Source organism: Cydia splendana, chromosome 5 (genome assembly GCF_910591565.1).
Source record: "Cydia splendana chromosome 5, ilCydSple1.2, whole genome shotgun sequence".
NCBI classification, from domain to species: Eukaryota; Metazoa; Arthropoda; class Insecta; order Lepidoptera; family Tortricidae; genus Cydia; species Cydia splendana.
Window position 1 is genome coordinate 6745651 of NC_085964.1, and position 16867 is coordinate 6762517.

Below are 16867 nucleotides of genomic sequence, written 5' to 3' on the forward strand. Positions count from 1 at the left end.
TGAAATCTCCACCAAGTCGATATATCGCGGTGATATATGGCCGGAGGTCAGCTGTCGCCTCGCGCCCGTAGCTACATACAATGCCCGAATAAGGATTTTTTACCTATCCAAAATTTTATTTGGTCTCTTATCCTCATCGTGATGTAGGCTTACAGAGTTATATAGTTATGTGCAAATGCGGTTAGGTAATAGAATTCTCACCTGAATTTTAGCTTGAATTTTATCGCCACATAAGTTACAATTCAGGCAGACTAGACATAGTGGTAGATGGAAAGTGAATTCAAACGTGAAATATGGCAATTTGAAATTCAAAAGGTTCATTTACTTACAACGCAAGCTAAAATTTTAAACCCAAATAGTGGAGTTAAATTTTACGTGGGATATCTAGGATTCTAGGTACTATTTAACACTGGCCTAGTTCACGAAATATGATCGTGACTGCTGGAAGTTTACACTGCTAGTTTTTTTAGATAACTTTTCTAGTAGTTACCTGCTAATTTAACACTTTTCTACTAGTTACCTGCTCGACTACATTAAGTATTTTGATTGTCACCTAATGTCTCGTTACATTTCAACAAGATTTGTCAACAAATGAAGAACATCTTAATTTTAAATAAAACAACTTTGCAAATTTTACTGAAATTTATTTTATTCTTATATTTCAATAGGCATTCTTATTCAAAGTAAGCAAGTCGTCAATCAAAACTCACGGAATACAAGTTTAGAAAATGTCGTCGGAGAACTTGATCCCAAAACTTAATATTCAAAGTTTGAGTGGCAATTTACACGAGAGTTTCGTCCGAAGGGCCGGACTACAGAGCGCTTGAATAATGTAAGCAAAACCCTCAAAACACGACCCGCCTCACGAATTCAAGTCTCAATGCAATTCTTCTTCGTACACTTTTGACATTGTGGTCACGATCGTCAGTTGCTATAGACATCGACATTTATATCAACGCTTCCTGCAGTAACTTCTTCAGGAGCCTTCATGTTGAAGTAGGTAGGTATTCTGAATCGGAATGTTACCATATACCTATATAATACTAGTAGCAACTAGTACATACATAGTTAGTAGTACCAATAGTAGTAGTAGTAGTAATAGTTTTTTCTATCTGATATGTCTATATGCAGCAGTTATAATTGTACGTACTTACACAGTTAATATAATTTATAATTTATGAACCTCCAGGTCTTTTTTATTCATTTGTTGCAATGTGTACATCTTTTGTATTGTATTTTCGATATGTTTATATTACTCTTTGGTTTTCTAAATAAACAAAAAAAAATACGAGAATTATGTCCCCTTGAATTAAACTCATGTCACGGTAACTTCGAATCCATCGATATTTCTGAGCCATTAGTCGTCAAAATGTACTGTAATAAACATACATAAATTTTGTGTGTTTATACCGATATTTTAATAGGTATATAAAACGCCTTTTCGTCGTTATAATAAAAGAAATCATTTAATATTGTGTAGGTAACTAATTGAAATGCCAGTCATAAGCCTAGAATTCATTTATTTCTATATTATCAAGTGGACGCCATTATTTGAAGTGTCTTATTTTGTGAATGTAATATAAGATATAAATAAATTTAAAATCCCCAGAGCCAATGTTCACGAAATCACGACATCAAGTTTCCCAACGCGTGCCGAAAATTGGTTTTTCATTTGCGAATTCCCATTTCATTTGATGGGTAAATATCTTTTAATAGTAATCCGTTTTAGGTTACTGTCAAGGGAAGACATTTGAATAGCGCTTAATAACGTCGTAGTCACTGGGATCTCGAAAATTCGAAAGACATTAAATACCTTTGTTATTTCTAAAGCTACTTAATTAAAGTTTTCATAATAATGGCGCCGCACGTTACAAAGAAGCTTTCGCTAAGCCCCTTCTTAACGTATAACTAGTTCAGTTGCTGACGAAAGGGGTCATAATCTTATGTTACTTTTACAGCCTTTCATCCATATTACTATTTCGAATAATATAAATAAAATAATAAATATTTTGGGGACATTTTTACACAGAGCGACCTAGCCTCAAACCAAGCAAAACACAAACCATAGGTACAGGTAGGTATAGGTATAGATAGGTACAAACCTACTATGGGTAGTAGGAATGGCGACGACATACATACTTATGTAGATATGTAATTACATAGTCAGGTACATAGATAACATCCATAACTCAGGAATAAATATTCGTGATGAACACACATACATAAATGCCCTTACCAGGATTCGAACCCGATGGTCATGGTCACTACCGACAAGGCTAGGAGACCGAATATGTATGTATTAACTATATTCCTATCTACATTAATTGGTTTTTACACATCTTGTTCTGTATAAATAATATTTTTCGTACAAATAACGCCTGAACAAATGTTCTAATTATTAAAGTTTTTGGGTGTTTCAACTTTTTAGCTTTTCATAAAGGTACCCAGTAGGTGCTCGTATTTTCTTTAGTAATCCATCTCTTAAACAGAATAAATTACCTATTAGGTAGGTGCTATCCGAAAGCTAAGGACGACGAAGGGAGGCAAACATCGCACCCAATAATAATTTCAAATAACCTCTCTAATTAGTAATTACTAACTGGTTGCCTACGTCATATTACACCTCTTCTCGCTAAATTATTTTTCGGCGAACTGTTCTACAAGCTCACCATTTTATTCTTTTTACTGGTCTGGAATAATATTTGTGATAGACATTGACTGATTACCTTTTCTTTGTGTGATCAATCAATTCGATGTCTGGCCCGTGAAATAAAAGCCGAAATTGTACGGAGCGACAAATTACGCATTTGGATATAGATATTATCTGTGTATACATTGTACTTAACAGGCTTTTCATCAGCCAATAATGTAGGCATATGTCACTGAATGTAAGTACCTACGTATGAAATAAATATACATTGTTTTCTTCAATTCACAAAGATTGTTTTCTTCGAGTGGTTCCATACGGACCGTATCTTTACATGGTAAACAGACATCTCGTATGGCTACTCTAGATCTGAAAACAACCAAAGTTCAAAAGCTTTACTTATCTTTATTTATACCTATAACACAAAAGCATATAGTCGTATTGTTAAAACTTCTACCTCATTTACAATCTTTGGTTTGAAGTACCGGTTAACAAACTAGACAGTGTTCCTTTGTGCTTACAAAACAAAAGAAACAACGGTATTCAACAAGAAAACCGTAGAGTAACTTTTATCAACTGTTGTTGTACGCCTCCAAAATTGCAAGGCAAATACATCTTACACTCATTAGTAGTGTAAAATGTATTTGCAATAGAATGCAGTTACCTGTTGAACATGAAATCAAAGAGGTTATGGAATTACCATGTTGTTTATCTTCCCGCCCGCCTATACCCTCGTATTTCCACTCAATATGTTAATAAATACATGCCGTTGACAAGTAATTATTAAATATTGCCTAGCATTACCAATTATTATTACACATATATATTTATGTAAGTAGGTATATTTGCGACACATTGCCGTTTGCGCATGATATTTAAAAATTTCGTCAAGTATGGTATAATTGTAATTGAAAATTGGCCGTAGTCATCATTCAGGCCTATTCGGATTTCGAGATAATCACACGATCTTGAGACGATTTAGAGATCAACTAGATCTACATTAGATATCGACTAGATCTGACTTGGATATCTAAGTCATAACTTGTCGAAATCGTTCAAGAGGACCTCCAGAATCGCGGAAACGTCAAATTTGACATATCTATCTTACAATCCGTATCGTAACTTGTTGAAGTCTAGTTGAAATCTAATTCATTTTCCGAATCGAGCCGATTATCTCGGTTTCCACTCCTCGCCGGCGCCGGAAGCAACCCTCTCCAGCGCAACCCTAATGCCCATTAAGGTGTCCTTCTTATCACTCATTCATATCGTGAATACATTTCAAATATCTTTCCCATAATATCATTAGGCAATCGGCGAATATTCGTGACGCCATATAAATTTGAAATATAGGTGTATTTTGTAAGCCGCTACTCAAAATTGTAAAAAATGTATTTTTAAGAGGGGCACTCCATACATGTAACTAATAACCACAAAAAAAAAAAACAGAAATCACTAACGTGTTGCAACATCATTAAATGGGTCTTTAAAAATAACTGGAATGTTTCTAAGAACTTTTTTGGATCAATTGCATATTTTTGGAAAAAAAACCGTCTCGAAAGGTCATAATAATGTTTATCTCTCTATAACTCTCGAACCAAAGTTCAGAAAAAATATGAACACATATCGGGAGATTAGCCGTATAATTGAGTACAAAAAACAATATTTTGAACATGATCGGTTGAGTCATTTTAAGGTCGTAAGTGCCGCGTAAACACGCACTTTTGCGGGACATGCAGTTATCTAGAACATCGATAGAATTTAAGTACCATATTTTTAAAGTAAATACCTTCTTATTTAAAACAAAATTGTTAACTATGCATTATCACAATTTGCTTCTAACTGATAATTACCTTTTTTTTCAAGAATTAAGCGTCCTATATGCTTTTTATTTTATAGATATTGTTAATACACGTTAGCACTCTTCAATAAAAAACAATTTAGTTCTTAAATGTCACCTTTTTAATAGGTATTTTATAAGCAATCGTTTTTTACCCACCTAAATGAGTAAATACGGGTATTTATCGGGTGCTTTGAGTAAATACCGAGTAAATACTCAGTATTTACTCACCCCTACCCATCTCTTACAATACTTCCAACACTATGGATAACTACCTATAGGTACCTACTCATATTTCAAAATAAAACGATATTGCCTTTTCATTAATGCCGTAGCACTTTATGGGCGGTATTTATTTATACATTTACGTTACGGGCAACCGGCGGGTATACTCATTTGTGATAGGTCGGTATCTAGCGGCTCAAGGGTCGAGAGCGCCATCAGCGGTAATGGGGTCTCGCTGGATTGCCGCCGATTACCCCGCCATATTGAAATGTACCTCATCCACCATACCCATGCCAGCTTTCCACACAAAAAGCGAGCCTGAGGAATTCTTAATAACTTTGTTGCGGAGTCTTTTGTGTTTATTCAGGCTATTATGTTTCGTCAGTATGAATTGCTATTCTTAGGAAATGCTGAGTAAGATTGAAGATTAAACTTGACATTTTGCTGGAATATTTATCTTATGTTCATCTAACGATTCAGTAACTTTCAAAGAGTACTTTGTCATTGGGCAGCTGCAAAATTGCATGGACACTTTATTTATGAATGTGTCCATGTAATTTTCCAGCTTGCTGTACGTGCGGATTTATTATCATTACAGACGTTTTAAGTGACTGACCTGTGACAAGGTTGGCATGGTGGAACTGGCAGACGGCGTCGGCCTCGTACCACGAGATGCGGTCCCTGAAGTAGCGGTAGAACACCGGGAACCCCTCCTCTGGCAGCACCCAAGTGTTGCTGATGTTCACCTGAACCGACACAAAGTTACTCGTTAACATATGTACAGTAAGCGTCGCAAAGCTTGACTTACTGCTTACATAAATTGACAAATTGACATCCGATTCGTCAACTCTGTCGCTGTGATTTATTAAGATTGAAAGTACCAACTAATAGGGAGTATCGACCTGAGGTAGTAACCCACTTTATACCTACGATAAATTTGCATATTTTTGGGTGACTTGTAATAAACAGGATAAGATAAACTTTATTGCCGTTATAATAATGAATACAAACGAATCTAAAAAATAACTAAACCTCACTCAAAAACTGAAAAAAAAACTAAGTAAATATAAATAAGGTTATAAAACGCCACTATCAATTTGACGCATTCCCATAAAAAATGCTTGATGTTCGTTTAATACATCGGCAGTAGTAGAGGTACCTAATTATGAGTATTATCTTATTGAAAATATGGAATATGGAATTATCGGTTGGCGTACCAACTGTTCCGCGAATTTATCTAAAGTAGAAATGTTAAATTAATTCCACTCGTGCGTAATATATTGCTTTCCCAAATAATTCAGAAGCTGTTTGAGGATTCCGAGTACTTGATAAAATATCAACAATGAAATAAATTTCCATTCAAAACTTAAACAGCAAAGCAATACAAATCCCATTCTGTTTGGAAATAGACGACAAAGTCGCGCACTCAGTTAGGTGGAGTTGCGGCGAAGAGGGAAGTTTTGAAGTCAGTGCTACTCGAGCGCACACGGATACCTATCGGAAGTTACATGCATAACCACGAACGGACTACAACAGTATTCAGAAATGAATCACTCCAAAATAATATCAATACTATATGAATTGTCAGTGTTCTAATGACTAACGTCGCAAGCAATAATGCCTGCTGGGACAGACAGGTTCGCAACCAAGTCAACGAACAATCTAGATAATATCACAGGAAACCACGGCAGCCCGCTATCTACAGTCAATATCTACGCCCACAACTATTAATATTAATTAGGTAATTTAGTGATAAGTCTATTATAATTCGTTTTATTTTTGTTCGTAACCCATAACTTGCAAGTTTGGTTTAACTGTCAATGTAAAGTTGGTTAAATAAATAAAAATAAAATTGTATGAAGCCTAGTGCACTAGTGGTTGTTGTGGATGTCCTCGGGCAGGTATTTAACCAGCAGTATTGTTAGTACGTCGCCATGGTGTACGCAACGCTCTAGAGCAGGGGTCTCCAAACACCGGCCTGCGGGCCGAATCCGTTCCAGCCGCGTTCGGATCCGGCCCGCCGACACCCAAAGCGAGTGACCACTGTCCGGCCCGCGGGAGCCAGGCTCCAGGGGTTCAGCATTAATTGAGAGTGGAACTATTCCTAACAGCGGCAACCAGACACCCTCCCCTGGTGCAAAAACCGGCGCAAGTTTCTGAGGGGCAATATGGACCTCAGGTAAAAAAGTTTGGAGACCCCTGCTCTAGAGCAAACGCATGCAACCAATACATCCCTAGTATTATTCTAGTAAGTGAAATACGCATACGAGAATAAGGCCTTTTGGAAGTAACATGCATAACCGCGAGGACTGCTCGGTTAAGCGGAATGGTTCTAAAGTGCTCTTCAAACTGAAGCTATGTCTCAAGTTGGGCTGCTTGCTCAGCGTGTACATAATATATGGTTAATCAGAGCTTGCATTCGGTGCTGACAGTTTCATTTTAATTTAATGACGTTAAACGTACAAAGCTTAACACAGATGTCGCTTCAATCGAATAAAATTTGACAAGTGAGCTTGTGTGAGTACAAATACTGAATTTTGACTTAAAAGAAATGAACTCATATCTTATTAATAAAAGAAAAAAAAACAACGGGTTGCACTCCGGGAGTGCCGACAGAAGTGAAAACTCAATGACTAGTCCAAAATGTCTGCAGCACTATGTATAATTGCCCATCCTCCTTTCTATTGAAAAATTTTAGTTCCGAAATTGCTGGTCAGTGAGCTTGTTTAAAATTCGAAATTCAAATTTGTAGCGTTAATTGTTTAAAATTCGAATAGAAATTGTAAAGTTACCTTGCAGACCTCGCATCTTAATATATTTGGTCATGATATTTTGAGTTTTATTCACCAGTACTAGAGTTCACTTTTATTAGCGATTTCATCAAGATGTAGCTTTATTGAATTATATTTGAGTGATATAAAGTTAGAATGTAACTGTAAGATCCTCGTATTTCAACCCGTACAGGATTAGAACCTTTTTCATGTAATGTCATTGAGTTTTTCTTTATTGATTTAAATGCCATCTAAATGAGTGGCCATCTAAACATTACGGTCACGTGATCGCGTTACGCTGTCTCGAGTTTATCATTTTTTCCTCACCTCAAAAAGTGCCAAGCGCCGCTAAAGAAGTTTTCACTTCAATAAAGCATAGATTATAGAAACCAACCTGTAAGATATGTCATACTAGCTTCTGCCCGCGACTTCGGGTGCGTGGAATGATGATGATGATGATGATTGATAAAAACTATCTTCTGTCCTTCCCCGGGCCACATACTATCTCTATACTAAATTTTATCAAAATTGGTTCAGCGGTTTACGCATGACAGACAGGCAGAGTTACTCTCGAATTCATAATATTATACAGTCTGTGCGGAAAGCGAAGAGTCGTGCAATGTATGAGCTCCCTTACATTCCACGACTCTTTTTTTTCCGCATAGACTCTAATATGGATTCCAACCGCCGTCAGTAGTAAGTTAATCGACAGTTAATAACTCCATTAAAAATTTATCTGATAAGTGATAATCAGTTTCATGCGATTACACACATTGAGCTGCAAAGAGAACTGAGCCAGTTGAAATAATCTACCCGCCGAATAGAATAGAGCCACTGATAAGGAAATGATTAATCGACTGCGCTGTGATGGTTGACATTAAAACTTGGACCCGTCGCTTTTGTAGACTTTTTTACTTATGTGTGGTCTGCATTGTCGTATATCTTAGCTTACGGGCACTAAAAATGGTACCTACTATGTAGTTCAGCGGTGTCACTCACGAATTCGACCCAATCGTGCAGTCTAACGCAACTAGTTGCGACCATCGCGCGCGTGATGCGAACTCATCAACCAATCGCGTTGTAGCGGTGTCACACCGCTGTACTGGCCCCATTCATGCCCCATTTTTATTGCCCGTAAGGCCAGTCCTGAGATATACGCCAATGGTGGTCTGATTAACATAACTAAGCTTCTCATCTCAACTCATAGAGAAGTAGACTTATATTAAGTGTTGTATTTCGGTGGTCCCGTGGGGAATCCTACACGAGAACAGGTGACGCAGCTAAAAATTATTTTTAGATTCTAAAGTTAAAATTTATTATAGTATGTTAGCCTGTAAAAACTGACAAAAAATGTTTTTTTTTTTATGTCATTTAGTTTCATTAATTCATTATGACTGAAAAATACCGCAACCAGCCCTTAAGTTAGAATATAATATATACTAACGGGATCAATTGCACCTTTCATAAAAAATATATCATAATATAGTCGATATAAATTAATTTGTGAAAAAATAACATGCTATAATCAATTATGAAGCATCATCAATCATCGCCAATTTCTAAATTAAAGTTACGCGCCAAAAATATCTGACATCCTTACTTTTCCGAATAGATATATCTCGACAGTTCGTGTTCAAAAGTATCTGCAAAAGCTTAATTGTACTATTTTACCTATAGATGTATCTCTTTTTGTTAAGTGATCAGAGAAAATGGTAGAATACTTTTGACGCATAATCTGATAGGTACGCCAACTTTGATGCTGCATGCAGGTGTCCGATTTGAACTCCCGTTATTCCATAAATACCCCACCGTACTGCCCTCCCCCTGAACTACATAATACACCTAGTTTTTTTTACACGAATGTTTAAAAGGCTGTTTCTAAAGAATGTTTATAAGTTGAAAATACACATAATATTTATCTTTTCTATGGAGAAAATGCAGTCCTAAGGCAAAACTAAGGTAAGGTAAACTAGTACAGTGCTCGACATGCTAATGCCCAATAGATGACACCTTGCTGTCACCTCTATTGACAATGACTTAAGTTTCAAGATGACATGTACTGGGACCGCGTCGAGCACCAGTACGTTTACCTTATCTCCTATTTCTAGAAAGGTCCCTAGTGCTGTCCCACGGTGTATATTCATCGAATTGAAAACCTCCTTTTGTCTTTTGTCAGTTGAAAATGCGTCTCCGTTGCGGTTTCATTTCTCTCCCACCTCCACTTCCATATAGCCGTTGTGTTTCACCAACTTCGCTGAAGCACAGAATAAATAATAGTACTACCTTACAGAAAGGAAACTTCCTACAAAACCGAAGTTTGACAGCGGTTCAGGGTCGAACCATGCTGTCCCTTTCTAATATATGGCACTATCCCTCTCGGCTATTTAGGGTTGTCAAAATTCAAGCCATTATCTTATCTGTGGTCTTGTACGCAAAGGGACATCAAGTTGTGTCAACCCTAATAATTGCTCGGAGCAATGCTGAGCCGAGCGGAGCCGTAGTTTGGCCGAAGTCAAGAGTTTCGCACCCCTGGCTGAAGCTAATTTCATATTTGCTTTTAGGCCAATTTTCGGATCCTATTTGAGTATGATATCTCGCATCAGACGTGCAATAATACAAGTCACTACTAACTTATAATTGGTGAATGTATTTTGACTTTACTAGACAAAACAACCCGGTTCTATAATTAGCGTACCCTTCGTTTGACTTTGGAGTCCAAACAATCGAGTATACCCAGAACGCTGTTTTCAATTAAATAAATTAATTGCAAATCTTTGTTTTCGTAGCGGATTACTGTGAATATATATTTACTCGTAATATTGACATCCTCAGAGATTCCGGACCGTTATAGAATATAAGGGTGATTGAAGAAGATCTGTGAGTCATGTTTCGTGGAATAATTCAAGTTACGTTAGAGCAATTATGATAGCACTCAAGGCGGTGTGTCGGGTCGTTTAAGGCAGGTAATTAGGCGTGTACCTACCCTACCGTATATGGAGAGGTGGGTAAATGAGCCCCGAGGCGCCCGATGCGGGCAGGGAGCGCGTTCCATTTAACGCTTACGCTTGAAATGTGGTCGAGGTGATTGGTGGGTAACCGACAGTCTCGAGGCACCGGCGGCGAGGGAGATAGATCCTACTTAATCTCATTATTGAGAGATCGCTCTATAGCGATAAGTCCGCCTGTTGTTACCTACTCATTTAAGTCCTGTCTTTTTTTTCTATTATGTACTTTACTTTAGTAGTGCACAATAAAGAATTTTATTATTATTATCTCTTTATTCATCATTCGTCTTAGGCTAGGTTTTTATAATATGAATATAAAAGTAAAATATAAAAACACTTACAAAACAATAAAAAATACATATACACACATTATAAAAAACCTAACCTAGGGTGCCGCCAGCAGCGGGGCAAGGCCCAAGCCACCGGTGGTCAGGGCTGCAGAGAGAGGAACCGGCGGACTATCCGCGCCGTGTCCAAGATCACCGCCTTCTGCATCTGTCCCTTGATCCAACCACCTAGCGAGAGTCTCTCAAGATGTTGGTCGAGACTCCTCGCTATTAAACCGTTCATTATTATTATTATTATAGTTATACACGGTTCCAGGAAGATGTGTATGTTAGATACAAATGAAAAAAAGTCGATTGGGAATTGGTAATAGATAGAAAAATACAGCTGGTCTGCCTGTAAGAAGTAGGTAATATCTTTGCTGACCGTAAATAGTACTTACGGCAATTTGAAATGTCACGTTTTTATGGACTAAAACAATTAATTATTAAGTAGGCACTCTTTTGTAGATTCGTCTTAACCTAAATGTATCAATTGGCCAAAAATATTGTAACACCTATCTTATATTATAATCGCCATCAGATAAATCGGAGCGACCAACGTTAAATATATTCTTGATAACTTTGGCCGCTCCAATATATCTGATGGCGCAGTCAAACCTACGTTAGGATTTTTTTTCATCGTGTTCATCATTTCAATCTTTGTGGTAAACTATTATTAAAATTATGTATAAACTAAATAAATTAAAACTAAAACTAATAAAATGGAAAAGGAATAAAGACTTTTTTTCCTATAACATTAAATTTGGTCATTTAAATAGGCCTATAACTGTTTATTTGTTGCTGATTGTAAGTAGGATGTGCTCAATTTAAAATTTCACACTCAGGGGGGCGATTTTTTAATTTCGATCGCTTGATTTCGTCACTCGGAAATCGCTGGAAAGCGGCGAAGTGCTAATTTTTGAAATACATACATACAGGCGATAGAAATTGGGAATCAGGTATTGAGCACTCGTTTTCAATTTTATTAGTAAAATTTAAATGCCTAATAGTGGAGATATTATTGAAGGAAATACACGTAAACGAGCGGTCGAAATTAAAAAATCGGCCCCGTAGTAGTAGTTTTCTTTTACACTTGAACACTTAATTGCCTGTTTGTACCTAAAGTCGAAGTTGCTGTCGCCGGACGCGGCGAGGAGAGGATGATGACAATATTATTAAAAGTACCTAAATACTTATGTACAAAACTAAACTTAACAATACAACATACTTTGTTGTATTTGTTACTAACCTTAAGTATTTCTCTTTGCGCAGTCTAGATTTGCATACGGAACACTAGGTTACCTCAAAACTGATGCAGCGTGCAATATTATCATGGCCCCGAACTTGTTCAAACTTGGGTAACGACTTGAAGCCTTGTTCAATTTATAGAGCTTATATGCAAAATTTACCTATTGTCATAATTATAGTTAGTTTACTTACTGCCGTATTCGAACTTCAAGATATTCACAAGAGACGACACGTACTAGATACGTTATAGTTTAGATATCAACTAGTTCTCTTTTGCAGCGCAATTCGGGCAACCAATGTCACTTTTACGTTAGATAGCGTAAAGGCGCCCACTGATTAACAGTCCGCCGGACGGTATCGGCCTGTCAGTTGTTCGGAATTGTCAAAATTTTGTTCTAACTGACAGGCCGATACCGTCCGGCGGACTGTTAATCAGTGGCCCCCTTAAGATATCTATTAGATGTGAATTGGATCTCTAAGTCATATCCTGAGGAAATCGTTCAAGAGTATCTCCAGAATCGCGCAAATGTCATATTTGACAGGTTAGATCTTAAACATAACGTTATCGTATCTTGGTGATGTCTAAAAGATATCTAATATATCTATCTAACGTAACAAATATAAGAGCCTCGGTAGAGAGTACCATTTTGTACCATTTGGTGTTGAAACTCTAGGTCCATGGGGTCCCAGCGCGCATAAGTTGTTCGCAGAAATCGCGAAGCGTCTGGTTGACGTAACTGGTGACCGAAGAGCTGGCGGCTACCTCGCACAACGTATCAGCATTGCGATACAGCGAGGAAATGCCGCCAGCATCCTTGGTACAATGCCTCAAGGGCCTATTTTAGATTTAAGCTAGTTATTAATTTCGTTTAGTAGTACCACTGTATATATATTGTATGTAAATAAATGTTTTATATATCTATTTCAAAATCCGAATTGGGCCCTTAGTTTTGTGCGTTTACCACTCACAAAAAATAGTTATTATTTAAGAATAATTATTTAAGTAAATTCTAGGATTATAATTATTATTTATTGTTACATCCTTATAACTAAATAATCACTGAATAGTTGTAAACTATTACAAAATAGGCACAGTTCCGTTCTACCTTTTGGCTTTTAGGGTAAATAAATTTGCAACTTTCACGAAAAACTGTTTACGTAAGTTTATAATACCAATCAGTTGTGACATTGTTTATAATTGTTTCATTTTAAAAACAAATTTTCAAATATTTGGATACGAAGAAAAAATATTAAATATCAACATTAATGAAATAAAGCTTAAAAAGTTATTCTTACCGCTCGTCCTTGGACCGATGCAAAAAGCGCCAAAAGCGTAACGGATAACCACAACATTGCGTAGCCGCGCGTAGCGTCGTAGCGGCCGGTCGGTGCGCTCGCCTCCGCGGCACTGACGCTACGAGGCGAGCGCTACGCGCTACGACGTGCCGCTCGCGTGCCTGCCCGCCTCGACCTCGGCGCGACCACCTTCCATGTACATTATGTAAACAAAGTATTCGACAGTAAAATGTGGGAGTACCTCCTTGTATTTGTTTGCACGAAACGAAGGTCACCGAGGAAAACAAACTACTTTGGTAAATTATTGATAAGCTTAATTTATGGGCCAAACCTGGCTTTTATTTTTTTATTTTTAAAGAGTCATTTTCATGGCTATAAAAGTTGACTTTGAATAGGGGGTATTACTGCAATGTTCTGCCACCAGAGTGCAGCACTAGCTCCTCTAGTAAACCATAGAGTAACTTATACATACTGTGCCTTAAACTGTTTATTGACAAGTTTTCACAGACAATAAAATATGACATTGATGCATCAAGGCGGTTTGTTAACAAGGACCTACCGGGAAACGCGAAAATCGACATTTAGTTATCTGCCTCTTTATCGCTCAAATATGCAAGAGTGATAGAGGAGTTAGATAACGAAATTTCGATTTTCTTGTTTCGCGGTAGACCCCCAGATTGTGACGGATAGTGGTAGTGGCGCCTTCTACGCACAGTTTCGCGTAATATTCCCTATTGTAAGTACCTATTCAAATAATTTAGTGTAGGGTCCAAGAAGAATGCTCTATGTATGTATGACTTCTGATATGTATGTACATATATAGCAATGTCTACATATGCCACCATGTGATACCACTGCAGTTTTGAATCGTAGTTCGTACTTTTGCACTACAGATAGATTTATAAAATAAACGGCTATCGGTTCTTCAATCTTTTATCTCCATTCTTGTCTACCGGATTTTGAAAAAAATACTTATTTTTTTGATGATTTATTTAAACATTATCTAAAAAAACACTTTTTTCGTATCTAGATTGCTGTGAAGGATCTTACTTTATATATACGAAAACTACATATTTGGGTTCGTTTTGACGTCTCTAAAATTTTAAGGTTTTAATTTTAAACTAATTAACACAAAAGTTAAGGCCATAAAACCAGTTTTTTGGCCTAAAATTGTTCAACTTTGATGCCAAATATCTCGAAGACAATGAGCTTTGAAGTAAATATGGCATACTATATTGCTTAAAGTCGTTGCTGTTAATATGATAAGCTACAAAAAACATAAGAAAACTAAGGGATTCAGATCGAAGGTCATTGGCGTGGGGGAGCCCCATAAAGGTTTCGTCACATAGGCGCGTTTTCCAGCGCCTGTGTGACGTGTGACGGAACCTTAAGAGGAATGCTCTCACCATGCGCTGTACAGTTAGGGTTGCCAGATCGAAAGGCGCTAATATCGGGAAAAAATATCAATTTTTCGGGATTTTAGGACTTAAGTCGGGAAAAAAAAACATTCAAATTAAAGCAGTTATATAAAAACAACTATATTTTACATTATTGGCACTACGCTCGACGTGGGTCACTCGCTCGCTCGACGACAGTTCGGAATTTGAAATTATTGGTTTATAACGTGAAGCTGTTTTTCGGGACAGTTTTCACTTTGTCGGGAATCGGGAACACATGCTAAAAATCGGGAGAATCCCGCCAAATCCCGACCATCTGGCAACCCTATGTACAGTAGGTACATGGAGAATTAAAAGTACTTCTTAATGATTTGAGAGAAAGTTAGGTACTCAGTTGAAACATTTTAGAGAAATGACTGGTGACAAGAGAATCGCTTTCGGCCACGCGCTGAATACTTGATGTCACGACGCGCTTCTCGAGGCGGGACGAGCAGAGGGCCTACCGCGAATCACGTTCGACGTGTTGCCTCTCTGTCGCACTTGTAAATTCGTACGTAAGAGTGACAGGGAGGCAACATGTCGTACGTGGTTCGCGGGAGGCTCTCAGTTTACTTACATCTCAACACGACGCATTGAGGCCAACTCAAACTTACATTGTGACATCAAAATGATATCTAAATGATGACAGTCGCGCGTGCATTTCGCTCGCACTTGTCCCTACATGTACTGGTGCGAGCGAGACGCACGGGGTACTGACATCATTCATATATCATTATGAAGTTACAATGTAAGTACGAATTTGCCTCATACGGCTCGATTCGGAATATGAATTAGATTTCTACTAGACTTCAACAAGTTACGATACGGATAATTTGAAGATTTGTAAGATACATATGTCAAATTTGACGTTTCCGCGATTCTGGAGGTCCTCTTGAACGATTTCGACAAGTTATGACTTAGATATCCAAGTCACATCAAGTCGATATCTAATGTAGATCTAGTTGATCTCTAAATCGTCTCAAGATCTTGTGATTATCTCGAAATCCGAATAGGCCTGTTAGACTAATATAGATATAGATCTACTACTTACTGAACGGTTTTTTCGGTGTTAGTGTCATCCTGTTGTCTGACTGTTTGTCGTGAATTGATTTGTATTTACCTATCGTTTTTTAATTTGAAATATCTGTAGTTCGAAATACCTATGTAAAGTAAACGTACTGGTGCTCGACGCGGTGCCAGTACCTAAGTTAAATTAAAATTTAAGTCATTGTCAATAGAGGTGACAGCAAGGTGTCATCTATTGGGCATTAGCATGTCAAGCACTAGTACGTTTACCTTATGTCAGTCAGTTAGTCGATATCAGGTCAGCTTGAAGATTAGAAACTTCGACAATCAATACAATACAATACAATACAAATACTCTTTATTGCACACCTCAATAAAAGAAGACAATACAAAAGAAAACAGAAATACAAGCAGAGGTAGACAACAGGCGGTCTTATCGCTAAAAAGCGATCTCTTCCAGACAACCTTTGGGTAGCGGAAATTAATAAACAACCACACAACCAATCATTTATCTTAGGCCGTTTGTAAAGAAGTTGCGCAGTAAGATCTATAGTAGAAAGCAGCCGAGTATTGGAACTAAACTTAGTTTATACATTACATTTTTACTTACCTAACTGAGGATTAGTTGATTTTGAGTGTAGTTTAAAATAACTTCATTACTATCATAAAATTCAGAATTTATAACTTCCAGCTGCTCTAAATATTATTTTATCCAGATATGTGTATAAACATTCAAGTCTGGATTTTTGACAAAATTAGAGCATTCCTCAACAATATTGGAGTCTCGAAAATTAATATTTAGTCAAAATAAAAATTGATTTCTCAAAACGAAACCTGCTAAGCTAACATGGTCGCCTTTTTATCATTTGTCATCATGCCTGTCACGTTCTAAGAAACTTCTATGAAATTATGACGTATAAATAACACTTGCACTGTGTGGGCTATCAAAATCGCTACAGACTTTTTTTGGTCTAACTGTAATTTACTTTTTTATACATCTCGCTCGCACTAATATGCGAGTACGAGCGAGATGCATAGAAAGTACTTAAG

At 37.2% G+C, this 16867-nt stretch overlaps 1 protein-coding gene across 1 annotated transcript in view; it reads right to left on the minus strand.

Moving 5' to 3' along the window:
• LOC134790536 (uncharacterized) overlaps positions 1-13497 on the minus strand; it is a 51876-nt gene extending 38379 nt beyond the window's left edge. Inside the window, exons 1-2 of the mRNA XM_063761360.1 lie at positions 13356-13497; positions 5326-5455 (exon numbers count right to left, since the gene is read on the minus strand). Of these exons, the coding sequence (XP_063617430.1) occupies positions 5326-5455; positions 13356-13412 (187 nt within the window). The 5' untranslated portion in view covers positions 13413-13497. The remainder of the gene's footprint in view (positions 1-5325; positions 5456-13355) is intronic.
• Positions 13498-16867: the final 3370 nt, after the last annotated feature.